The following is a 27,150-nucleotide window of genomic DNA, read 5'->3' on the forward strand; positions in this document are numbered from 1 at the left end:
TCCTCCGGGACTGCCAGCAATGACATCACTGGTGGAGGGCTGTCCCAGCATGGCACGCTTCCAGGAATGTTCTAGCTTGCTTTCTGATTCACCAGAAAAAGAAACAGGTTGGTGTATGTCAGTTTATGGCTTTGTGCAGAAATGTACGTCAAAAAGTGAGTGACTGAAGAGATGAAATAGAGGAATAGAATTCCTGAAAAAAGACTTAGAAATTATAGAAATTAAATAGTGTTCTAAGGACCATGAGAAGTCATACATTTTACAAATCAGATCTCCTCACATAAAAATATGCTAAATTGGCACGATGCCCTTGAATGCCAAATAGATTCAGCAATAACGGTTAAAAAATATAACTGGTATTGCTTCCTTCTGCTCCAGTTTAACCCCCTGCTTCTCCCCTTATGGCCATGCAGCACCGTCAGCAGGCTTCAGTGAAGGTCACTGAATGATCCCACAGTATGGACCAGGAATGAGGACTGGTATGCTTTATAAATAGACCAGCCTCTGTGGCACACCCAAACCACAATCATGGACTGATTTCATTATGTAACAACCCAAGATTGTATTTCTGATTAACCAGAAAATTGTTGAACTTCCATCACACATTTTTACTATTGTCCACAACCCACCTTTTTGTCCCATATCACTGAAATTACAAGCCGGAGAGAGCAGTGACAAAATGCTATTATTTATCCTATTAATAGACACTGACCTTTATTGATCCAGAAATAAAACACAGTTTGATTTGACAGAAACTGGGATGAATCAAGTCCAAGGTCAAAGAATAGTGAGCATTTATAGTTAGATTTGCATGCAAATGAGTACAAATGAAGAGACACACAGAGCGATACATGCACACACTGTGATATTATCATGCAATCTCTCTGGGTCAAAGTTCAAGTGGAAAGCTGCAGCCTGGTCTGACAGCTCGGCTTCTGTAAGAGGAGACAGCAGACTTGACTTAAAAAGAATTTCACACAAAGCGGTCCAACATGGACAGGAGTATCACTGTGTGTGTGTTTCAGTCTACCAGGCAACAATCTGCTGCTCTGTGGAGCAATAACCTTCTGCATTCATGGTCCCCTGAGGATGCCTTTTTAATTATTTACTCTCTTTTCATTCCGCACTTTGGTACATTAAATGGTGTGTTGAAATCTAATAGCCCGATTTTTAATTATATTTCCTTGGACTATTGTCACGAATCCCTCCTGATCATCCATTCATTTATCCATTCTGCCTGGTTTATTTGCTTGCTGGTTGTTGCTGCTAACTGATTTGACATTTCAGACCCAGCCACGCCCACCTGCTCTCTGATAACCCCTTTCCCTCCAATTTCACCACCTGACCTCATCCTCTCACTGGCTCACCTGCTTCCCATTTGCCTGATTGCCCCAGCAGTAGCCTATATATACCGGTATGTCCCACTGGTATCTTGCCAGATTGTCTTTTGCACTATGCCTTATGTTCATTAGCGAGTTCTGAGCTCATCATTATAATATCAACTTTAAAGTTCATAAGGCGGAGTTGTTAACAAACAGTTGCTAATATACAACTCCAGTAGTTACAGAGCAGCATTATCATTCATTTGGAGTCCTGTTTGTGTCAACCTGATAAATGTAAGTCCAATATTCACTTTCTTTTAGCTTTTCCTCCTGAGGGAAATATTAAATGTAAATGCTCCCCTATTTGGTGCTAAACAGGTACAGGTATGTAAGCCTACAGTGGGTTTTTAGAGCTTTTTCACTGAAAACTGCTGCCTACTGCATCTAGAAACAGCACTATGAGAGCGGTGAGGGTGAAACAAAATGGCAAAGTTGCAGCTGGACAGCTAAACAATGAGCTGCAACTTCTTATGAAGCTCTATAAAGTCGGGGGGAGCACTTCGAGTGACCCCTTTTACATTGTCACATTGTTTTCAAATTGACATTTGATAGCTTTATTATTAAGAATTTGGATTATAGCCACTTTAAAGGTTCTCTATACAATATCAAGAGCTTTAGCGTCAAACAGCTATTTGCTATGTACAGATATAGAGGAGTAATGTCTACCTGAGCAGAGAATGAAGTCGCTCTCCCTCTGTGTGTGTTGTAATCCGAGCTTCTCTGTGCTTTGTTTTTATAGCCGGGCTGGACTCCTGTGCCTCTTAGTGCATGTGAGCGTGCACCACTGGCTAGCTCATACAGCGGTTACAGTGGATAACGCCATCCCGACCGTCAGCGTTGCAGCGGAAGCGTAGTGCCCACCCTCCGGTTCCCCCTCAGGTAAACACCGTTAGCTCTATCAGCACTGTTGTTGTTTTTCACTGTTAGCACCGTTGCCATGTTGAGAGCCATATGGAGGCAATAGAAATGCTCTGAATAGCTCTCGGTCACTACTGCGCAGACTCTGGCTCCAAATGATGTCAAAATCTCGAGATGGCAGCGCCTGTATCCGGGATATTTTGGCTTCACTTCTGTACAGTGAGAGGAAGTGGAGATGCGTCGTCCATCTTTACATACAGTCTATGGCCTATAGTATTATTGCTTTGATGGACAACTGGCTATTTACCACCCGTAGCACATGATTAGCTATCACAGTGAAGAATAACCGCTGAATAGCTATTATAGGGTGATGATGTGAAGGCTTTTCACTCTAGACAACCTAACTCTGTATGAGAAGAGCCTGACAGAGGGGTGTTTCTGGATCAGATCGATGACTCAGTGTTAAGACTTTTGTCTTAACAGAGGTCAAACATCGGTCCAAGGGTGGCTTAACAGTTTATATGTTTGACAAATGGTCTGTTTGTGTGAATGTCTGTGAGAGATAGAGAGAGAGAGACATACAAAGAGAGAGTTATCTATAAGTAGAGTGTAAGTGGTGTCACTTGTGCCTAAATAGAGGGTTACCTTCAACCTTACAAAGTGCACACACTCCCAGCAGAGCTGCCACATTAGCACTAGTGAGGGGGCGTGTGCTGCATTTACACTCCACAAAACCAACACACATGACCCAGGACAGGAGAACACGTTAACATTACTAGGAATATTATAACCAAACTGGCTTATCCAGTCAGGTCAGTTACACAGGAATAGAAAACATCCCTATTATCTGAGGCTTTCAGTGTAAACAGGGCCTCTATATTACATCATGTTTTGTTATATTTGGCTCTCTGCACTGGGGCGAACGGGCAAAAGTCCCCTGAACTCCTGTTTTGAAAGAGAAATGACCCCAGAAATCACGCGACTTCCACCTGGAAGGGGGCTGATTTCTGTTGACCCCATTTGAAGTGGGTCGAATGAGTCCCAGAGGCCTTGTTTGGCGTTGCATGGTGTCGATCTCGCAAATGTTCCACACCAGAGGGGAGGCTCCAATAAGTATTGGTCACTTTGGATAGTCTTTCAAATGTGGAACTACAGCAGGGATCACATTTCACAGTCAGTCACATTTACATGTGGATGACACACAGTGGCAGATCAACATGGGAAGCATGTTAGTTCCTCTGATTACTATTAGGCTGTGTGTGTTACATTCTTTTAGTGTGAGCTTGATTTATTCAACTTAAGCCTTCTTGTTCATTCTCACTGAATGTTTTGTTTGCCTTTGTGAATGATTATTCGTTTCCTTTCTGAGTAATTACTTTGCATGACTTAAACCGAATTCTTCCATTTGCCGGATTGCCAACGAACCATTAACATCTAATTTACGGATGATAAAAACTAGCTCGCTCTTTCTTCCCATAATGCATCTTCCCTCCCTCTTTCAACACTGCTTCTGTTTGGGTTTTATCCTATGAAATAACCTCACAAAACCTCTCCCGCTCACCCGCAGTGCAGATTAATCATTTACAGGGCTGGCAAAACATTGCATTTGTGCATGCGTACGTGCGAGTCCTCTAGACTGGGAGATGGAAGAGCACCCTCTTCTTCCTCAGATGCAGTGAAGTCACCTTCAGCACGGTGGAGCTGACAAGCTGGCATGAAAATATGCCTGCTAATGACGCTATCTCTGCGTGAGCCACCTCTGAGCCAGCTGGACTCAGAACAAGGTCACAATTTTGGCTTTTTGTCCAAATCACAGATATATAAGTACATTTAGGCATCACTTCAAAGATTTTGAGTGCATTACCTCACAAGACCCCATTAGATTGGACCTGACTGTTTGTTTGTTTGTTGCAATAGCAGTTAATGATTCAGAAATTTAGACAGCATCAGCACATCAGGTTGGTGCCTGGTTGAGAAATACGTAGTTATAATTGATCAAATGTGCATCACATGAGCCGGTCTACTGATGTAGTACAAAGAAATGAAGATCATTGAAAATGGATTGTCAAGTTATCTATTATTTAGTGAGTGAGAAATGTTTTTTTCTTCCCGCAAAATAGGAATAACTCATGTTGGAACCAAACTCCAAACATCTTTAAATGAATTAGCTAGGACTGATTGATTAAAATATTTAATCACATGATTTTCCATAGTTAATGGCGATTAATTACATATTAATCACACATTTTTTATCCGTTCAAAATGTACCTTAAAGGGAGATTTGTCAAGTATTTAATACTCTTATCAACATGAGAGTGGGTAGATCTGCTTGCTTTATGCAAATGTATTTATTATTGGCAATCAATTAACAACACAAAACAATGACAAATATTGTCCAGAAAGGTTTTTTAGTTTTATATGATGCCAGTATCTTCACTCTAGCCCACTATAGCAGGCTAAAACTGAGCTTGCTACAACCTAAAAATTGCAAGTTGTAGTTGACAGCCCAAGAATTAACATACTTAAGAAGCATACATTCCCAGATATGACAGACTTGGAAGATTTGTTTATTTGGTAACCAACTCCACCTTAATGACATTCAAGAGTAGCATTATCACAGTATTGCATAACAGGATATTCTAACACAATCTGAGATATAGAGAGTATAGTCTATACTGACAAAAAAGTGACAGTTTGAGAGAAAGTACAGAACATAATAAGTAATTCAGTTAAAAGTTGTAGTGAAACAAAGAAAATGATGGCCAGCAAAGCTGTATTAAAAAGAAAATCCACACTCTTTTGATGTAACACATTAATAGAAAAATTGTTTTAAAAGGCACATTCATAGAACAACAATGGGACCATTTTGCATGCACACAGTCCCACGAGATAAAAGCAGCATCAAAGTTACAACTATATCACAGTTTAGTGGTAAACACATTAGAATACCTGATATAACACCAGTCATACAGTATACAATATACATGTATTGCTTTCATTATTGCTGTAGTAAAAGTGAACTATGTGCATTTATTCTCATAGATTTTTGAGTATTTAAGCAGCATACGGACAGTATAATAAAGTCTTCGTTTACACCAATTAAACACTTGCATTAGGTCACCCTATTTAAAGAGGTGCAATTTGCATAATTACAGATACTGCCACAGAAAAAAAGGAAGACGTTTTATGTAATGCTTCTGTCTTTTGATGGCATTCTTTTCAGTTCCCTGAATGATCCACTTAATCACTGGCTGTTAGAGGGCAATCCTCTAAGAATAGTCCCATAGATGACTGTTTTATCCCAGTGATCATGGTGTTGGAAATTTGCAGGTCAAAGTATGTCTCGCTGTCTGGGCTAAATATGGTTAAAATTAAGTTGTAAAATCATAACAATGGTGACATGGTTGACAGCTAAAAAACAAATGTATCCCAGTTTTAACCTACACTGTAGACCTCTTGATGACCCCCAAATTTACCAAATCAATGCTTACTAGGATGTATTTATGATGTGATACAGTATAAATGTGTATTAGGTGTCATTTGAATCTACTGTATCATCATGTGGGTGTTGTGACGGGCTGTACAAATAAACTTTACTTCTGTCTGGTTCAGTATCCAATACCAAAACTTGCCCCTCCCAATTTTTCTCACACCTCACCTCTTACAAACGTCCCCACCATTTGTGCACCAGCAGATCGTCTCCATAGCCCGTATCAAGTAGCCGGTTGCCACATTCCTCCCAGCGACACACCTCGCCTTTGTCCACCAACACAAACTTCCACTCCACGAGGCTCTCAGTTGGCAGGCTGACCACCACGGCCCAGTGCCCGTCCTTGGCTCTCTCTAGCGGGACGAATCCCTTCCAGTTTCCCAGCTCCTGCTGGTTCCCTGTGACAGCCACCGTCTGGTATGACGATTGAGTGAAATAATGGATGCGGAAGGTCACATTGACATTCTGGGGCATTGGCTGGACTGCAACAAGCTTTTTATTTTCCGTGCTTTCGTCGACAAGGGAGAGAGTGCTGGTTTGTTCGACTTCAGTGGAAGGTGATATATCTGTTGTACCTATACAAGTGGTGTCTGTTACAGCAGAGCTGTATTGGCACTCTTCAGTGGGAAGCTGGTTGGTTTTTGTATGGTCTTGGGCAAAAGATGTGGCAGAATAATTCATCCAGGGAAGGGCTTGGTAGTTACTATCCATGATCCATTCATTATGGTCCATAGTTGCCTCCATAATACTGATTTCAGTCTTTTCATAGTCCTCTTCTTTCTCTGCTTGTGTTTCATCTTTCTTTTCAACACTTACTCCTGCCTTCTTCTTTTTAAACTCAACAGCCTCTACGACAACTTTCACGTCTGACTGCTTTTCCAGCTCATCGCTGAAGCTAGTAACACTATGTGCAATCTGTGCCGCTAACTGATCCATCGCTCTGTGGTAACTATCCTCAATCTCATGGCCAAACATGTCCTCGTTGGCTGCAAATGATTCATAATTAGCCCAAGTGCGCTGACTGTTTGGTGGCTGGGAGCGATGCGATGGGTAAGGCCTGAACTCCATACCTGCTGTATCCTCGTTAATGAAGGATATGGCTGTATCATCAGCAAAGAGGCGGTGTTGAGCCTCTGTCTGTCCCTCAGACTGTAGATCACATTCCATCACCGGAAGCACCATATTTTCAAAGATCACCTCAAACTCATCACAAGCGTCGGGGCTGACGGTCATGCTTGAAATTCCGCTCTCTTCACCAACACCAGCAGATGATTTGTCATTTTCCCACAGCTCAAATTGCTCGAAAGACGGCAAGAGAATTTGACACATGGTAGGATTTATGTCCTCAATCATGACAGGAGCAGCACCAGTGGTAACGTCAGGAATATGTTCTGCTTGGCCACTTTGTTGGTCTTGGGAGGAAGACATGTCAGGATGAGATAGTTCTTCAGACATAATAGGTGAAGTGAGGCTAGCATTATTGCAAGTAGCATCAGTTGCAGAATTAACCTTTGCCTCGTCAAAAGTTTCATTTTTTTCCACATGGTCAATTTGTTGGTCTTGGCACATGGATGTCAGATGAGGAAAAGATATTTCTTCAACAATTACAGAAGGTATGTTTTCAACTGTATCAGGATCAGCAGCAACACTTGCTTTGTCTAACACTTCAGCCATTATAAGGGTAGTAATGTATTCACCATCACAAGCAACTACATCAGGAACAGCGGCGACAGTTGCCTTGTCAAAAGCTTCATTTCTTTTTGTTTGGGCGCTTTGTTGGTCTTTGTAGCAAGGTTCACAAGGGTCACACACTTGGTCATTGAGTTCATCAGCCAACACATCGGTTGTGCCATTTCCATTGTTTTCAGGCTGATTTTCTGTCTCATGTGACGGCATTTCAGGGCCAAGAATGGTAAAATCGGTGTCTTCATGTAGGGATGGATCTGTTTTATCTTCTTTCTGCGGGTTTTGACAATGCAATGTCAAGTCAGCGAAATCTGCAATGCCTGAGATACCTGATAGACTGTCATCGTGGTTATCAGCCTTTACGGGCGCGCTCAGGGCACAGGACAGAGCAGGGCTGAGTGCCACACTTGAACTGTCATGTTCTTCACTACAAACAACAATGTTGTCACCACTCAGCATTTTCACTTTCACTTGATCAGCACCATCGTAAAGAACGCCGTCATCTTGATCACACCTAAGACCGTTTTCCTCCCTTTGTTCGATCGCCACGTCTTGCTCGTCGAACTGTGGCGAGTCAAATTTGACAGCCGTAAGTTTGTTCAAGTGGTCTTCATCTAGATCTTCTTCACCAGCTAGACCACCATCTTCATCCCAATCACTAACCCGAATGGGCGTTGTCACCTTGTCCGTCACATGATCACACTGCTCCTGCTGCGTAGATGTCATGTCTGTTTCTTGTTCAGATGTTGAGGACCAGATCTTAGCTTGCTGACCAATGAGCTGGTGGTCGAAACACGCCTCCTCACTCTCATTTTTCTTTTCCTCCTCTGGAGAGAGGGGTTTACTGGCAGAGAAACTACTGTAATCAATACTATCTGGATCGTCTTCCTCAAACTCCTCGTCTTTGCCATAACAGACGCAAGGAAGGGATACATCTTCTACATGTATGACAGGCTCTTCCGAGTTGGACTCCATGTGGTTTGTGGTTTTAACATCTTGCAGTCTGTCATCACTGTTTTCATTCATATGAGGGGTTTGTTCAAAGCACACCGGATTGTTCAAAGCACACTGAAAGTTGTCCTCCTCTTCTCTGGTTGTCTTGTCAGATACATCCTCGTCTGTGGTCACATCCTCTTCTTCCTGGCATTCTGCTTTAAACACCTAGACACATGAGTAAAAAGTTAATATCTGCAGGTCAGACAGTGGATAAAAATACATACAAGACAGACGAACTGTCTGTGGCTGATCTCCTATTCTGTGCTAGTCTGAAACCACAGAGCAAATGAGTCCTGAGTGAAATGGATATGTCGGTGAGAGAAATATTCCCTCTGGGTTGGTGCTCCAAATCCTTAAAGAAATAGTTCAGACCATAGACTGTATACAAGAAGTGGACGTAGTCACTGTGACGTCACACATTGGTTTTTGGACTGCCATCCTGAAGCCTCGAGTTCGGCATTTTAGCCGTCGCTATTTTGGTTTTCACGCTGAACAAGACATTTTTAGGCAACCAAAATGTTAATATTAACTTTCATGAACTGAAAACACACTGTGAAAAGGTTAAAGTTGTAAGACGAAAACACGGACAACTCTCAGACTAGACAACGCCGTGGTAACACCCTGTCAATCACAAGGTAGCCACGCCCTAAAGCATACCCTGCTTTATGGTCTATTTGACTCTAAATGGGACCATAATTTACTAAATGAACATCATGCTGTATTGAAGAAGACTTGAAACTACCGATTGAGGCCATAAACTCATGTTTACAATGTTTACTGAGGTAATAAATCAAGTGAGAAGTAGGCTCATTTTCTCAGACTTCTATAGAATCACACTTCTTTTTGCAACCAGAGGAGTCGCCCCCTGCTGGCTATTAGAAATAATGCAAGTTTCAGGCACTTCAGCATTGGCTTCACTTTTCAGACCCCGGAGTTGCACACTGGTTCAGAAAAATTGGGAAATACAGTGATTTGCTTTCTTACCAAGAGTTAGATAAGAAGATGGATAGGATACCACTCTTATGTCTTTCTGCTAAATGTTAAGCTTCAGCCACTGTTTAGCAGAGCTCGGCATAGCACAAAGACTGGAAAGTGGGGTTAACAGCTAGCCTGGCCTGTCTGTATCTTACATAATAACCTCACACAGAGCCAAACGGCTGCTTACCTTCTCTGCCTCCTCATGCTTCTCATCATTAATCGGCTCAGGCTCCTTCAAGCAGCCATCATTAGCATGGAACTCTTCCAACACGTCCTTAACCGCGTCATCTGTTTCACCTCGGTGGCAATCGACAGCATCCTCCAGCACCATTTCAGCCTCTGTGCAAGTATCACTTTGCAGGCTCTGATTGGCCTTTTCTGCATACGTCTCTGCCCCTTCGTAAGAGTCATCTGAAGTGGGGTCCTTGTTGTTTTGTACTCGGTTGTTCCTCTTAGGAGGGGAATAACGTGGAGGTGTCTTCTCAGCAGCAGCAGCAGCACGACGATGCCTGATTTTGAGATCACTCTGAAGCAGATCAACATCCTTGTTCACCTCTGATGAGCCTTCATCACTGACGTCTATAATAAGATATTAAAAAAAAGACATGTTATACAGTAAGAACACTTAAAATACCTTACAATTACTACACACTAATATCATTTATAACATATTGAGTTTATTTTTGTATTATTATCTAGTTTTTTTTGTCTTTGACTTCATAACTAGAAAAGAATAGGTGAGTAGAGAGTGGTTAGTGTTTATTAAATGTCTTTAAGTTTGTTCAAATTGTAATATTTGACGAGATATGTATCTTTACTAGTTTAAAAGGACAGATATTGTTTGTTTTTTAATTTGCACTTTGTCTTATCCACCTTTTGTACCTTTTTTAAAATGACAACACAGCAGAAGATCTAATCACAGGATGAGTAATCAATGCATTCCGCAACAGTGATTGCTGGTTGGTTGTATGTCTCCTCCATTTAAGGGGCTTATTTGACCTGGCCAAAATTATTAGTCAATTGTATCTGTTTTGTTTCTGTAGATTAATATAGTATACAATTAGCTTAATGCTTAAAGTATCAAAGGCGAGTGTTGTTTTATTACATATTATATGACTTTATTATTATTATTATTACGGATGCATTCATGTGCAAGCAGCATTTTACTATTATAGTTAGATGAGGTTTGTGAGATTTTTTTTTATCATTGTATTTAGCCTACCGTGGAGTAGTATAATCTATAACACCGAATCATATTTTTTATGAACTCATTAAATGTTTTGTTTGTAAAATCTTAATCTTAAAAAACTGTCAGATAAATGTAAAATTAATACTTTATTTCCCTTTTAACTGTAGTGGAAAAGAAGAAGTAGCATGGAAATAGCCTCAAGTAAAGTAAAGTACAAGTAGCTCATATTTCAGTTCAGTTCAGTTCAGACAACTTTATTTATCCCCAAGGGGGTAATTCATTTGTAGCATTCCCAGTCCATACATCCAAACATACAACAATAGACAACCAATAATTAGTTAAGTCAAAGGAAACATATTAAAGACATGGGGCAGTTGGAGGGACAAGTTACAATAATAACCATATAAATACATAGGATTATAGCAATAAAAGCCCCAAAAAATAAGACACAAAATATGAGATAAACATATCTTTGTACAGGACTGGAGTTAATGTAAAAATATGTGTACTACTATATGGTAATTTCATCTAGCCTATATCCTTTAACATGTATCAGTAGGCCTAAGGTCAGCTACTCATGGTTCACAGTTAATAATGGCTTTATAGTACGTTATGAAGGCCTATTTATATCTCCTATAGAGTATCACTGTACTCAGACTAGATATTAATAACATTATGTGATACCCTGTCAAATGCATGCTGTCCTTATGGTATTAATTATAGTCCTATCTATTATATTTGTATGATATTTCCTCAGCACTTTAACTGTTTAATTCACTTTAACTGATGAATGAAGGCAGAGGAACCGAATCACCATCGATCACCTATCAGTTAATACTCCATTATCGGTGGATCTTTTTTACCTGTTGACTCCACCGGTGCGTCTCTCTCCTCCTCTCCGGTGCTCCCGCCGTCACCGTCACCGTCTGCGGCTGCCTGCTCCTCCGTGGCCTTCTTCCTCCGCTTCCCCCTCACGGTCCGGTAGATGATGAATCCCGCCAGCACGGACATCATTGCGATCACAGCCAGAGCCACGGCGGGACCGTGGCGGCCGATCATGCAGAAGAGTGAGGCCAGATCCATGCGTCTCTCCACGCCCACGGTGTTGCCGTTTTTCAGCGGCATTGTGTGAAAGCGCGTCTCTATCTCTCTGTTGTATGTGCGTATGAAAGGCCTGTGACTGCTACTGCTGCTGCAGGCTTGTCTGTCAGGCTGCTGTTGCTGCTCTCTCCTCCACGTTTTTGAAGTGTAGTGACCTCTTGTTGCTGCAGAGCTGCACACGGTGCAGGTATGAGCTGCTCATTGGTTTGCTGAGTCACGTGGACTCGGCATTCATTCATAAAAAGAGAAGGGGAGCTTGTTTTTGCAGCCCTATTTCACACATCTCCACTGGGAGTATTTAGCTCCAGTGAATCCACTAATAGCCAGTCTTTAGGTAAGATATTAGGTAAGAATTAAACACTTCACAGTCAGGCATTTACAATAGGCTAAGTGCTTGTACAAATGTAAGTTATTTGTTATTGCTGATTCATATCACATGTTGCACATTTTACATTCCTTTTTTACACAAAATAATTAATTTTGTTATTAATAATGTACAGCTTATTATTAATGTAGAGCTGTCATTTGTACTGGTTTACTTGTTTACATGTCATTTAAATGTGCCACCCTTCTCTGAGTCTGTGCCCTATAGCCTGGCCACCTAATCAAAAATGTTCTAGACCGACTGATAGACTATCTAGACTGATAGAAAATCTAAACATTTATGATCCTATTGAGACTTCCAATGTGCCAAATAGATTGTGTGTTGGTTTGTTGGGTTGGGGGTGTTAGGTGCAACCCATAAACAGGAGATATTCCACTATAAATGCACTTATTATGGAGGAACTATAGTCCATGTGACATGTGATATGAAGTAGCAGTAACAAATAACTTACATTTGTACAAGCATATAGCCTATTGTAAATGCAATGCAACAAGCGATACAGTTTTCCACCATATGTAGCTGTGCATAGGACAGAACAACTTCATTGACAATGGTTGAAATTGGCTCGTGTTTTGTTGATTGCTCTCTTCCTGTGACGCTGCACTGTTTGGAAATACCTTAAAATGTGGTTGTTTTGGCCTATCTGCCAGATACTGGGATATATCTGGGAGAGAAAAGGGGATTTAGTTTTAAAACTGAGTGATGCATGGTTGTTAATTTATAACATACCGCGCTTTAAGTCCCAGTAGTCCCAATAATGCTCAATTCCTTATTAAAAAATGTTGTGACCTTCAGCTAGGTCTCATATTTCAAACCTGAAACCTGACATGTCATTCCATGCTTCACACATATGAAACTTGGACACTGGCTTTTTCTTGCAACGGCATACATTTTAGAGCATCTTTTAAAATGTGAAGGCTGTTTGATAGTCTGATTACATAGCAAAGCAAGCCTGTAATGTTGGGGACTGTGGAGAAACCCAATATCGATAACTTGTTTTGATCTTTCCCTTTCCTCCAGCATTTTTAAAAATTTGAATAACCGAATGCTTTTGGATCAATATATTCCAATAAACATGGTAAAAAAAATTGCAGGCTTAAGACATTGATTTGAGTAAGATTATATTATTATTGATTAAAATGCATGACGTTAAACATGTACCGGTGTCAGTAATCTTCTTGGATTTATCAAAACATTATTAATGTTAATACATGTTCAGAAAAGTAAAATAAGATAAAATCTGTAGTCTCCTGTAGGTCTAATCTCGTCAAGGTGAGATGTGTCATGGAGATAATGTTATGAGCACAGAGTGATCCAATGACGTTAGCTGAGCAACAGCTCCACCCAGTGGAGAGCTGTGGTGATGACAGGAAAGATCCTGAAGACTCTACTTCTCCAGTTGATATTTGAAATTTCCTTACACATTTATTTAAAAAAAAGATAATTTCACAACATCTGTAAACATCTTTTTTTTTTTTTTATTTTGTACATTAAAAATATGATAAAAATAGTTATTTTTTTTACTATTCTAATAATGAAAGTGCTATTTTTATTATTCTAAAGCCCTCTACGACTGTTACTGAGTCATTGGAATTAGATTACCAGGTGAAAAACTAAACTAGAAATTCTACAATAATATAAATATTAGCATTGACTTAATATCAGAGAACGGGGACTTTAGGAAGGTCAACTGGCAATATTTCATACCAGCTGTTTTTTCCTACACTTCATATGTTGATATAATGACTGAATAGAAATAATTTCCCCATGGTTTAACACATTTCATCTGTATTTGATACAGTGTTAGACTAATTCCAGCCACAAGAGGTCAAGGTTCACAGGTCTAATTTACTAATGTCTCTTTGACAGGCAGCACTCAGCTTGTCTAAGTCGGTCTTTAATTTCTAACATTTGAATGTGAATGTGATCTGGATACTGAGCGATACAACAGAATTAGAGGCTTAACAATCAGGACCAAGCCTTGTCACCCTCAGTATTTATCACGGTCATCACTGGGAATGCTTGTACAACCACTTGAAAACTTGTGCACTCCTGACCTCTTGTGGCTGAAACTTGTAGAACACACTATCAATTACCTGCTGCTCTTAAAATAATGATGGTAGCCCTCCTGCTGTGTTATCAAAGACAAGCAGTAGTTTTAGTCTCTAACTTCTGGCCAGCTGTTAACATGCTGGAATTATTGCAGTCATACAAACGTATAAATTCAAAGCAAAATTAAGATTTATAGAGTTAAAAGCAGTTAAGACACAGGTGAACACACAAAAACACATCAGTGCAAATAGAATTGACATATTGATTTGCAAATGACATGATGGAAATTTTGAATGACTGCAATTCCATCAAAGAAAAGAGATTATGTTTCACCTTTTTTTACACAAACACACAGTTTTCATTAAGTATCCTAACATGACTGATTTAACCCCCACAAATATTGTGCAAAATGCCTCTAATATACATCTCTAATCTTCATTCAGGGTTCCCACGGTCATGAAATTCCTGGAAAAGTTAGTTAGTTAGTTAGTTAGTAAAACTGAGTCGGAACCTTGTTCATTTAATCTGTGGCATTTATTCAATTTAGCACGAAACTGAGTCAGAAAGTAAACTCTCCAACTAACAGTAATGATCCAGTGATGAGAGAGTGGTGACATGAGCAACACCCAGTGGACAGCTGTGGCAATGAAAGTTCCTGAAGACTCTGGATCTCTTCCAGTGAGAATAGAAAAGCTGGGAACAGTCCCACTGCAGAGACAGGACAACTGTGTTTCATCAGTCCATTCATGGACTTCTACTGGCCTGTGCGATCCTTTCCAAACCAGTGTGTCCGTACAACCGGTCTCCTACCAGCTGGAGAGAGAAGGAGAGCACTTTGGCCTGGCTCTGGACCTTCAAGGCTTTTCCACAGAGGAGCTGTCTGTCAGGCAGGTGGGCAGGAAGCTGAGAGTCAGTGGGAAGACAGAGAAGAAGCAGGAGGAGGAGAAAGGCTTCTACTCTTACAAACGCCAGGAGTTCAAACAGATCTAATGAGATTTCATGTCATACTGTATTAAGGCCAGTAAACGATCACTGTCATGGGAACCTATTAAGGGTCTTCTCTTTTAGCAGGTATGATTTTTAAACCAAGCAAAAACTTAGTTTATTATGGAGGACGGAACTTGCCAAAATAAAAATAAATAAATAGCTCGATAAATAAATAAATATGCCGTTAAAGGTAGCAAAAACATTATTAAAAATAAATGTAGTCAATTGATAAAATGTGACATAAATTTATATTTATGTTTTTTAGTTATTTACATTTGTATTAATTCCCTTATTTATTCATATATTTTTATGATTTTTTTAAATACACTGTATTCATTTTTGCATTTATTTTTATTTATTTATTTTTTGCATATATTTTTTTATATGTTTTTTATGCTGGTGGCACAAAATGTAGCAGATCTGCCATGCTTATTTTTTTTTGTTTTTAGATGGAATGCAATAAATTAATTTAAAAAATAAATACATAAATAAAAATAAATTCCTAAATAAATAAATTTAAAAATTCATAAAAATAAATACATAAATAAGTCAAAATCATCAATTCGTTAATGACTACATTTATTTTAATAATATTTTTGCTACTTTTAATGTCTTTTTTTATCAAGTCATGTATTTATTTATTCATTTATTTTTTTCAGTTTGTTAGGTTCCGTCCTCCATGGTTTATGTATGGTTCAACTCAACACTCCTGGGACCCCGATCTCTCATCACCAAGTAAAAGAAAACCCAATATTAGCTGACATTGTACAATGAATCAACATTAATGACCTCTCCCACCCTTTTTTCTTTCCCTACGTTGTTTACAAGTGAATGCCAGCTATTGCCACGGGTGCTTGGTCTCTCCCTGGCTCCCGTCTGGCTGTCAGGGCTTTTCTTTCCCAAGAATAGACGGATTGTCCCGTAAACGTGGCAGCGCTGGGGCGGAGGAGGGAAACTACTTTGGGGACTCACTCAGCTTTTGTTTTATTTGTGGAAAGTGCTGACAGATTGCTTATTCACTGGATCTTTAAATATCAGAAGTTGCCCTTCTGTTCTCCTCATCGCTCCATGTCTCCCAGTGCTTTCATCTCCTTTATATCACCTCCTCTCTTCTTGTCTTCACCTCCTTCATGCCACTTCCATCCCATCAAGTCTCCTACTTTCTTCTCCTCTCCATCCTCTCCCCTCCCTCTGTGACAGTTAGGTTGGGCGTTGCCGTGACACCCCCTTTACTCACTATCCCTTGCTTTCATCTCCTCACTTCTCCTGCAAGATGCTGAGTGCCGGCAACACATGGGAACATTTACTGACTGTTTTATTTCCTCTTTCCTCCGGGCCCATTTTTCCTTCAATCCCATCCCCCCCAATCCTCCTATCATGCTTCTACTCTTTTCCTAAAAATCTTTCTCTTCACCTCCCTCCCTCCACATTTGTTACCCTGCTAACCCTTCCACTCATTTCCCCGTCGTCTCAGACACTTTAATTGACTCTTAATCAACAGGGTGTGTTTGAAGCAGATGGCTTTTATTGCCATTACAACAGCCCATGAGTCAGTCTGGCGTGTGTATGTGTGGCTGTCTGCGTCTGTTTATGTTAAAAGTGCCGAGTGCAAATGCAGTACGGTGCCTTATTGAATGTGATATCAAAAAGTGTGCATTAACTACTATTAAGCATGTGTTTACTGCGACCAAGAAGTGACGCCAATGGATCTGACAAAGCGTCAATATATGACGAGTTGAGATGAGAACATGTTGATTATTTTTGTGCCTCCATCTAACAAAACCTTAACCATGGCAGTGGCAGATAGTCATATTTTAATATAAAATAGGTCAAGTGAAAATTGTGGTACCACTGTATGAGGCCTGTACCTTAGACCGTGTCCAGATTGTATCTAGATATGATTTAACCTGATGACATTTACACCTGGTGTTACTATGTGTCTCAAGAGTCCAGATTGAGATCCGATCGCTCTGTCTGAAAGGGCTGAGAGGAAGCATCCGGAGGCTGCACTACGCACGGGCTTGCAGAGGAGAGTGTGGTGAGGTGCCTAATGCACGGACACATCAGCCTCAAAACGCAACCGTTTAGGAGGAGAGGGCCTGCAAACGTGACTTTGAGGTACGTCTACACTCACACACACACACACAGAGGGATGAGGAGAGGAGAAGCTGAGCACAGACAGAGCGGTGGCGGTGGCGGTGATCTCTCTGGTCACGGCGGTACAGTGACCAAAAATGGTACTCGGGACAGCTTAGCATTAGCCCACGTAGTTGTTGTATGTGAATTGAAAAGGCAATTGCGTTTACACTTGTGTTCATTGTGGTCACAATGCGTCCCTGACTAGGAGGTAGTTTGGCCGATCGCATCACAATCCATCCAGGTGCATTTACACCCGTACTTTCATGTGGTCAAGCACTATGTACGATTACAATCCAATCACCCAAAATGCATTTTAATGCCAGGTGTAAAGGGGGTCTTAGTAACACTGTCATGCATCACCACAACACAAATTTCATCTATGTGATTTGTGTAAATAGACACGAATTTCCCTTTTTTTTCGTGACGCTAAGCAACAACGTATTTTTTTGTGGGTTTTCCTACGAATGTCCAGCAATGTGTCAATTTCCGCGCCAGTCTTTTCAAAATAAAAGGTCTTAGTTAGGTTTAGGAATAGATTGACTTGGTTAGGTTTAGGCAACAAAACGACTTAGTTAGGTTTAGGAAAAGATCACGGTTAAGGTTAAAATAACTGCAAATGAAGTGCTTTAAATCAAGTACGGAAGTTACGTGACGAATAAATCAACTTTGATTTGTGGTTTCACACGGGACACCAACCCAGTCCTGGGTGAAAGTCCGGTGTTTTCTGACGACCTTCTCCCTGCACAGCGTTCACTGCTCTCTATACTTCCAAGTTTACAATTACGTGAATTACTTACAAATTGATTTTGTGCTGACCATCAAAAACAAATTGGAAATTCATGCCTATGTACATGAATCAATACATTAAATTTCGTGACTATTTCGTCTGGGCTGATCCACCATATAATGCTTCATTGTATCATTTTTGACTCTCAGCGACAGTATACTGCGCACATGAAAAGAAAAACCATGGAGCTGTATAATGTCGTGTTTATTCAATGTCTGTGCCCTTTCGGAGTAACATTTCAACAGGTACATGACAAACTTCCCTCTGTTACTTATTGTGGGAACTTGCTATAGGCAGCGAAAGGTCAAATATTTTTATAAATTGTGCTCACAAAGAGCAGCTTCTGTAGCACGCACACACACACATACATGCACACACATTTCCTGTGTGACTTTGAGGGTCTCTGCTATTTGAACAGATGTGGTCAGACTGAGCGTGCCTAGATCCCCCCCCCCCCCTGACCTGAACGTGCACTTCCTGCTCCGAAAGCTAACACCCAGAGAGAACAATCGTAGTCTGTACCCTCTGAACACACACACACACATACACACTACGAGCAATGGGTCAACATGTAAGCCATAAACACACATAAAAACACATGCTCACAGATGCTTTTAGGAATGGACTTTGTAGACATGCAACACACACACACTCTCTCTCACAAAGCAGTTAGTGTGTGTTGTTTTCAAATGAGGTGGAAGTGAGAGTGAACCACTGTTGTCAAGACACCTCCACCTCATATGTTTCAGTGTTTGTGTACACACAAATTTAATTAACTCCTTTCATTTCTGGTATTTGTATAGCCTCTGTGATGTGTAACGTGTCACACTCGAATACTCCACAATTCTGCATACATTTTGAAAGGTTGAAAGTGTACTCATAGTCTTTTTGTGTGTGTGTTACTGTACATCAACTGAAATGTGGCAATACGATCCAGTTCTCAGCTGGGAGATGCTGAGTACGTTCTCTGTATGAATGTGAGCCATTAAGAAAATAAAAGCTGAGATGGATAGAGGTCAAAGCGTGAGGAGAGAGAGAGAGAGACAGGCCAGAGAAAGAGAGAAAATATGAAAACAGTAGAGAAGAAATATGAGAACTACATAGAAAAACAGAGGAAGAAAATGTGTCATACATTAACATCAAAGAGAGAAAGCAAGGCAAATAAATTTGAATTAAAGACAAATTAAACCAAAAGAAAGACAAAAACAGTGAGCAGGAGAAACAGACGAAGAGGTCATGGACTGTATGCTGAATTTGTGCCAGTAAGGCAGGATGGAAAACTAGTACTACAGGAGGAGGAGCAGATTAACAACACACACACAAAATGAAACTCCTTTTTTTCATCCATCTGTTTTTAAAATGTGATTTGAATAATTACCCATCAGGCATAAATAAATGACTTCGGATTTAAGAAATAGTCAGAAACAGTAATTTCAAATGTGGTTCCACATGGTGAAAGGGTTGGCAAGTTAGCAAAGGAAAACTACACAACACAAGCAATACAATGGGGAGTTATTACTCTGAAATTCAAACACATAAATCAGTTTCAATTTGAAATCGATCAGATCGGGGCTTGCGGCCACAAACAGCCATCCAGGGGCCATTTCTAGCCAAACGTTTTCTTTAACCTATTAGCCGAGGGATCGACTTTGTGTCTGAAAGCTCTAACAAGGTCATAAAAAGATTTACATTAGCTGTTCTCGTGAGCAAATGTCTTGTCCAAGAAAAATCTTTTCGCACATAAAAAAGTGACAATATTTCCAGCAGTAGCAGCTGCGGTTTGTTTGGAGTAAAAGAAAAAGGCGAACTGGGCAGCAAAGGCCTTTCACAACAAGAGGGAGACCAGTAGAAGTTTTTAGCCACGCTAGCGCCTTGGCTCTCGGGATGGCGGTCAGTCGGTCAGTCCACCACTTTGATCCACACTGAAATATCTCAACTGTTGGATGGATTGCCATGAAATTTGCTGCAGACAGACGTCCCAAGAGGATGAAATGTTATGAAATCATCATTTCAAAACTGTCCAATATTTAGTTCATGAACAAATTCTTGCAAAATGAACGAGCCTCAGCTGTACTTTGTACACTAAGATGGTGAAAGTGGTAATTATTTGCTTATTCTCTTTGTCTTGTAATGCACTGCAGAAAGATTTACGTTTTGCTTTTTGTAATGTTTATACTGAGGTGGGTCACACAGATACTGGTATTGAAAAGATGCAGCTTTTTACATTGTAGACTGTGGTAGTCTGATTTTTGAAAACACTTTCTAAGTAAAAAGGGAGTTCAGATTTATCTGACTGCTTGTATTGATGAAAAAGTATAGCCATAATGCAGTAATATAGAAAATTGAGGATGCCATACAGGTGAATCGTAATCGAACCGTGAGGCCAGTGTAGATTCACACACCTCAAGACACAGTAATACCAAAAAATGTTGTATTTTCTTCTGTTCGTACTGTAGATTACACTGAATCAATGCAACCGCAAAGCAGATTTAGGGCCTGGTGACACCAGCATAAAATTTCAAACAGTTAATTTCAATGGAAACGCTGCAATCAGCAGATTCATGCCGTTGATCATTGCAATCCATCTTGACAATGTTTCCCTTTTGAGGGAATGAAGAGCACAAAATGAAGGAATCCATTATATTATACCTGGTGCACACTACGGTTTTGAAATCTATACTTAACCTAATCTTTATTAGAATCGTCATACACATACAGGTACATACATGATATTTGACCTCAGCATGTAACCCATCCTTAGGAGCAGAATGATTATATACTTTTAGATTATACACACTATACTAAATGATTTCAGAGTGGCGATTCCAGGGACTTGGAATCTCACAGAAACTTGTGTGATGAAACGTGACTTAAAAAAAAAAAACATTGAGACGGACTGTCGTCGTCAGATGATTGAATTATCCTGCAGTCAGTGTGGGGCCACCATTAGCTGTGTCTCACCGTTCAATTTCATGAGATTTTAAGAAATACAGCATGGTTTGCCTGTCGTGAAGCAGGAATCAAAAAAACAGTACGTCTCTTGAAAATACTGATCTCAAAGCGATCAGAAAAGCAACCAAAAGGAATCAAATAAATCAAAGAACAGTAAATTTGTTCTTTAATTTATTTAATAAAGTGCGTGTTGTTATTTACCAGTCTCAGATGAGTTGTGCTGACAAACTTTGTTCCACAACCACTTGTAGTAAAATAAAGAAACACCATAAAACGCATTGTACAGCACAGTTGACATAGACAGCTATGTATGTTAATGACATTAACAGAGTGCAAGAGAAAACTTGATTTACAGACAATGCCTGTGTGTGTGCGTGCACGAGAGACTGTGAAAGACAGACCATCATGACATCACTGTTTCCACAGGAAATCATGTTTCCAAATCCCTGGTTTTCCACTCTGTAGCCTACCTCATACACAACTCACTTCTCTCTCTCCCTGTGTCTCTATGTCTCCCTGTCCCACACATGATACTGCATAGTGGCAGCAGTGAACTAAATCAGTTTAATTATCTCTTCCAGTGTTGTTGTTCCCACCAGCAGAAACGGTGAAGTCATATCGTTTTTGCATACACTGCTGATGATTCAACGGAAAGTGGATATTACAAGTTGGGTCTTATTTCCGTTGTTTTGGCCACATTAAAAATCAGTTACGATACTCACCAAAGTAAACGCTGAGATACTGGAAATCGGAGACAATGGTGAGTATTACTGTGAGTACAATGAAATATCACCAGGGCTCCAAATACCGCATGCGTATGCACCATAGTGCACTGCCAACTCTCACGCATTGACTGTGAGACTCACAAAATTTACACTTTTCACACGCACTCAAAGTGACAGTCCATTTTTTTTCGGTGAGTGTTTTGACGGTGGTTTGGAGGGACTTGTTTCTAGCTGTTCGATGTAGTTTTGTGCGAAATCAAGGCTCGAACGGAGTTCTTTTATTTCTTCGTGGAGTGTGACGAGTAAATCCAGGTTATTGTTGATGGAATGAAGGATACTGACCTCCAATTACTGTAGTCGGAAGATTGCTTGTGTCAGTGGATGATGTCTTTTTCCATTTATTTAGGTTGGGTGGATCTTGCTGGGGGTGTATCGGGAGTTGTATCCATGTTGCACCGGCTGTAGTAGTGATCAATGTAGGCTTCTAGGTCTGCTATTTCCTCCAGTATGTGAAAAATGCAATTCGGTTGTTTGTGGACTGAGATGTGGATGAATATGTGTATTTATTGTTTGAGTAAGTCCAAAAGTCATTGATCTGTTGTTTCTGTCAGTGTCTGGGCGCCCACATGTTTGATTTCAACTCCTAGCGTAACGTCTCGCGATACTCAGTGTGCCATTTCCCATACTTAACACGTATTTCTCTGAGATCAGGCTGAAATGTATTGTGGTATTGCACGATCAAACTGCACTTCTGGGTTCCACTTACAACCCCGGGAAAGAGCTGTATAGAGACAAGTCGTGTGACGTGACGTAATCTTTCAGATCGGTAAAACGTCGGAGACCCTTGGTGATTCTTCGTGGGTCATGACGCAATCTTTTAGAGTGGCGAACCCAGCTCGGAGAACCTCGGAGAACCTCGGAGAACCGAATCGTCACACAAATATGATGTAATCTTTTAGATTGGAAAACATCGGATTCTGGCTGTAAATGCTTGGCGTGCTTGGAAACTTTCGCACCGTGAAAACAAGAAGAAAAATGTTGCAGCAGCGGTTGATGTTGGATTTCTTTCGGTCGGATTTGGCCGCGGCAGAAGTGCAGAGAAAGAAGGACAAATGGTTGCAGTAAGAAGAGGAGATGGAGAAATCTAGCTTAAGAGTAGTTGGTATGATGACCATAATGATAAATACAGATTGCAGCCAGAGACACAGTACAGCGCACACAAATCGGCGTACACGAAAAACACACGCCTGCACACTCCTAGTCTGTTTGATTGAACACACTCAAAAATACACAAACGTCTGTCTACCACAGTGCTGTAGTTACTTCAGACATGTCATCATTCTGCGGCCATAGGAGATAATGTGCAAACATTCAGATCCAATTTGCAGATGAAAAATCCCAGATGTGTGTAAAGTTGATATGTGAAATCAAAGCAGAGCTTAGCCAGTCCTGCAATCACTGCAGCGTATAATAGGTGGTTAGTGTATCATTGCGGTACTTAGGTGATATCTGGTTACTCCGCTGTACTGTACTGGTGATTCGAACAGAAGGAGCGCTTTCTCTGTGATAGAAGGGCTGTGAGTGAGAGGTGGCAGCGGAAAAAGGTAAGAGGAAAGGAGGGAGGACAGCGGTTGCTTTCCGTTCAGCTAATGATGCCGGAATTGAGGTGTGCCATCATCGGATGATGATGAGTGAGTGACTGATGCCAGGTGTATCCTATGTGGATGTTTTTTTAGCAACACCCAGTGTTTCTGATGGCACAGTAAAAGGAATGGCTAGGCTACTGTGGATATTGTAATATTATTATTGCATTTATGCAATACTAGATTTGACCAATATGACAACATTTCGTGTTTCATAAAATAGAAAATTATATATATTAGTTGTATGTGTAATCCAAATCAATATATAAAAATATAAAATAAATCATAAAAACACTGCCAAAAGACTTTTTCTTCCCTCGACCTTCCCTCGCCTCTTTTCCGTTCAAAGTTCATCTTGAAAATGTGGTCCAAATACTGTATTTGTCTTAAAAAGCCACAAAGTCTCAATTATTATTCATCCTATAATATCATCCCAAGACGTGAAAGGGCAGACCTGTAGCCCAACAAACAAATTATATATTTTATTTAGAGCATATATCAACCCGTTCTCACAGGAAGGCATATAAATACGACAACATTACACGGACATTCTGTGTGTCATGAGTATACATTTTAGCCTTTTCGCGTGTCATTTGTGTGCCACAACAAACGTCCGTAGTTAAGTTTAGGCAAGAACACCACTAACTTAGGTTCAGGCAAGAAAATGACTTAGTTAAGGTAAGGGAAAATGTCATGGTTGGGCTTAAAATAAGTAAGTAAACTAAGTTGAATAGGTAGGGTTAGGTCATCCAGTGAACCATGCAGATCACTGATTAGAAGTCAGACAAATGGCACAACAACTCGGTGTGTCTTGTGTCTAAGTTAATGCGATAGGGAGAAAGATGGCTTATTTTAGTGCAACTTCAGCTGCCATTACAACCCAACACACATGACTTTACTATTAATATTTGTCTGCTAATGGAAAATGTTTTACTATGTGTGTTTCTTTTGTGTCTCAAGTGAATAGAAAAAAAGAACTATTTTCATAGTGCAGAGACTTTTAGCCAGGATATTCTACTAGTTAAGCTCTGCAGAGATTTATTCTGAACCTTTTTTTACGACAGATCTTTTTGACAGATAATACTCAGACGTAGGAGAGGGAGAGGAAAACAGTCAGAGATGACTTTGACAGAAGGGAATACGGTGTTTTCTCCCTGACCTCAGATTGAACCAGTGATGAAGGCCTGAGTGCCAAAACTTTGCACATGACTATGACTTCAATTCTGTATATTAAAAAAAATTATTTTAGGACATAAAAATATTATCCTTATAACAAAGAACAGCTGTTTTTTACTGTCGGCATCAAATTTCATCAAATGGCATGACTAAAAAAATAGTGTTTTCATCTCCTCAAGGGTACAAGGGACGTTTTGGTGATCCATTGCCATTTTTTCTGTGGATAAGTATTTTTTTCATCTGAAATGGTAACTTTAGAGACTGATAAGCAGACCACAAACCAATGGGTGATGTCACGATGACTATGTACACTTCTTATATACAGTGAATGACAATAATTAGCCACGTACTTCTGTTTGTTGCACGGTGTATTTTCGGAACAATGGGCAGTCCCCGTAGTGAGTCAATGTTTTAAAAGAGGGAAAATCGCCACATCTTACTTTCTCTTCCTCCATCATCAGTTCTTCCGTGTTTGCCTTGGCCAAATGCATGCTTTTTTTAGGATCTCTTAGCTTGACTCAGCTTTCTTCCCGTGTGTCTGTGAATACACGTTCTTCACATGCATCTGTATCCCATTTTCTTTATTAATTATTTTCATTTTTAATTCACTTTCTTTTAATTTTTACCTTTATATTCCCTTTGTTTCCCTTATTATTGATATTGTTAGTTCACATATCACCTCCCTACAAAAAGACAGTCTCAGCACATTTCAATGGTAATGTACACAATGTCAATAGTGTGCAATAACTTGCAGTATATTTTCACAAGGCATACGCCTACTGTACATTCCGTACTTTAGAACAATAATATTCCTTTTCCTATTATGTGCATCAATTTAAACATTTTTTTATTGTAAATATTCATGCAGTAATATCATTCACGAAAGACAATAATATGGTTCTGAAGGAAAACACTTATTCTGGACGGGCTTGAATGAACTCACAGACCGCTCCAGAAATACATATACACGCGCTTATCAATACAGCGCACACACATACAGACAGCTTGACACAAACATTCACAATCCAAACAAACAATCGTGCATGAAGACACTAAAATAGGGCAGTAAACAAGGATTTTCCTATGTAAATAATTACATACTTAAATCTATTATTGTAGCCACCATGAATTGTTTGGGTCAAACAGACATCCAGGCCAAATGCTTTACCCAAACACTGAGCTTTACTGACGTAAAAACAATTTACTTCTAATTAAACAAACGTTTGTGATAGTTGGGATTGAGTGGTTCAGGGGCAAATACTCATAGTGGGCTTTTATTGTGCTCTAATAGCCCATTTGCACGAAAAAGGCATATAAATGCCATGATAATTCACAAGGTGTTTAGCGTGCAATAAGTACGCCTTTCTTGATTTACGCATGGTATTTGTACGGCATGTATCCTGTACTGACTGCAGTGTAAACACATCCACGTTTAAATGCTATACGCTTACGGACGCAGAAAAAACGCATCGGACTCAGTGTGCAAGGTTTCTGTGCGTAACGATTTTTATTGGATGATGGATTAAAAAAAAGAAAAACGCAAATGAAAAATACGGACTTGGTGTGCAAAGGCCTTAAGGCTTGCAGTGTGAACATGGCCTTAATCTCTCTGAAAACCTCTGAGGGTTTTATATTACATGTAGAATCCAGTGGTTTTAGAGCTTGACCCAAGTCAGAATATGTCTACCTCTCCAGCTTCGATGTTGTCCATTCAGTTTTTCTTTTTTTTTTTTATCTGACTCACACCCCCAATTTCCTGGAAGTATAATCCAAAATCGCTAGAGTAGCCCATTCTAAAGAAATTTAGTGAGTTTCCCTTCACTTATTTGAAACAGGATGTCTGGTGCAGAACAAGATACCTGACCTGATGTAGCAACTGTTCAAGCGATCTAAACTGAAGTTATAAACCGTTTCGGTTGACTTCCAAACAGACATGACATCATAGCAGAGGAACATAGTGGGTGACTTGCCAGTTCAAGATAATTAATTTCCAATGAACGATCTGCTAGTGTTACATAATTTCTTTGATGCATTCCATTGTGATGACATTTTGTGTGTTATACTTTCACTTATGTATTGAGAATACACAGGGTGGTTTCCAACAAATGCGAGCCCTGTGTTGAGAAAGTTCATGTTTTTATTTCAGTACATCATTCTATACAACAGAAATGTATCTACCAATAAAGCATCAACAGCCATCTCAGCAGGTCTTAACTGGCACTATAATAACTAGCTTTAAAAAGGTTTTTCCATTTAGAGGGGAGGTTATTCAAGGCGAGCCATGCCGTGAACAGCCGCGAGCAGTGAGTGTGTTCCACTGCATTGTACAGAAAGGTGAAGTTGTTTACCTTGATGACGTACTGGAGGTGTGCTACTCACGAACCACAGTAAGAGCCTGTCGCCTGCAGCCCTTTTCAGCTTGCTGTGGCTGTTTTGTTTGTATTCCTCACTGTGACATTTAAAACAGATCCGCTGATCAAAGAGTGCAGAATATGTCCACATCTGGTTTTATTAGACCTGTTTTTATTAATGATTTGCACTGCTAATGAAGCTCCCCTCACAAAACACATTGCATATCCTATACATTTTTCACAATAAAAGCATCCAGCTGGTTTGCTGGCAAG

General features: G+C 40.1%; 2 protein-coding genes across 2 annotated transcripts in view; one reads left to right on the forward strand and one right to left on the reverse strand.

Annotated features, from left to right (window-relative positions):
- The first annotated feature begins 2,121 nt into the window (after positions 1-2,121).
- The window catches only part of lpar1 (lysophosphatidic acid receptor 1), an 80,548-nt gene continuing 55,519 nt past the window's right edge, over positions 2,122-27,150 (forward strand). Inside the window, exons 1-2 of the mRNA XM_074618039.1 lie at positions 2,122-2,261; positions 17,051-17,222. Coding sequence (XP_074474140.1) covers positions 17,155-17,222 — 68 coding nt within the window. The 5' untranslated portion in view covers positions 2,122-2,261; positions 17,051-17,154. The remainder of the gene's footprint in view (positions 2,262-17,050; positions 17,223-27,150) is intronic.
- stbd1 (starch binding domain 1) lies at positions 4,787-11,797 on the reverse strand. Its single transcript, XM_074618032.1, has 3 exons — positions 11,443-11,797; positions 9,578-9,969; positions 4,787-8,577 (listed from the first exon to the last, which is right to left on the reverse strand). The coding sequence occupies exons 1-3, from the start codon at positions 11,702-11,704 to the stop codon at positions 5,902-5,904; spliced, it is 3,330 nt and encodes a 1,109-aa protein (XP_074474133.1). The 5' UTR covers positions 11,705-11,797; the 3' UTR covers positions 4,787-5,901.

The sequence above is a fragment of the Sebastes fasciatus genome, chromosome 19, assembly GCF_043250625.1.
Source record: "Sebastes fasciatus isolate fSebFas1 chromosome 19, fSebFas1.pri, whole genome shotgun sequence".
In the NCBI taxonomy this organism is placed as follows: domain Eukaryota; kingdom Metazoa; phylum Chordata; class Actinopteri; order Perciformes; family Sebastidae; genus Sebastes; species Sebastes fasciatus.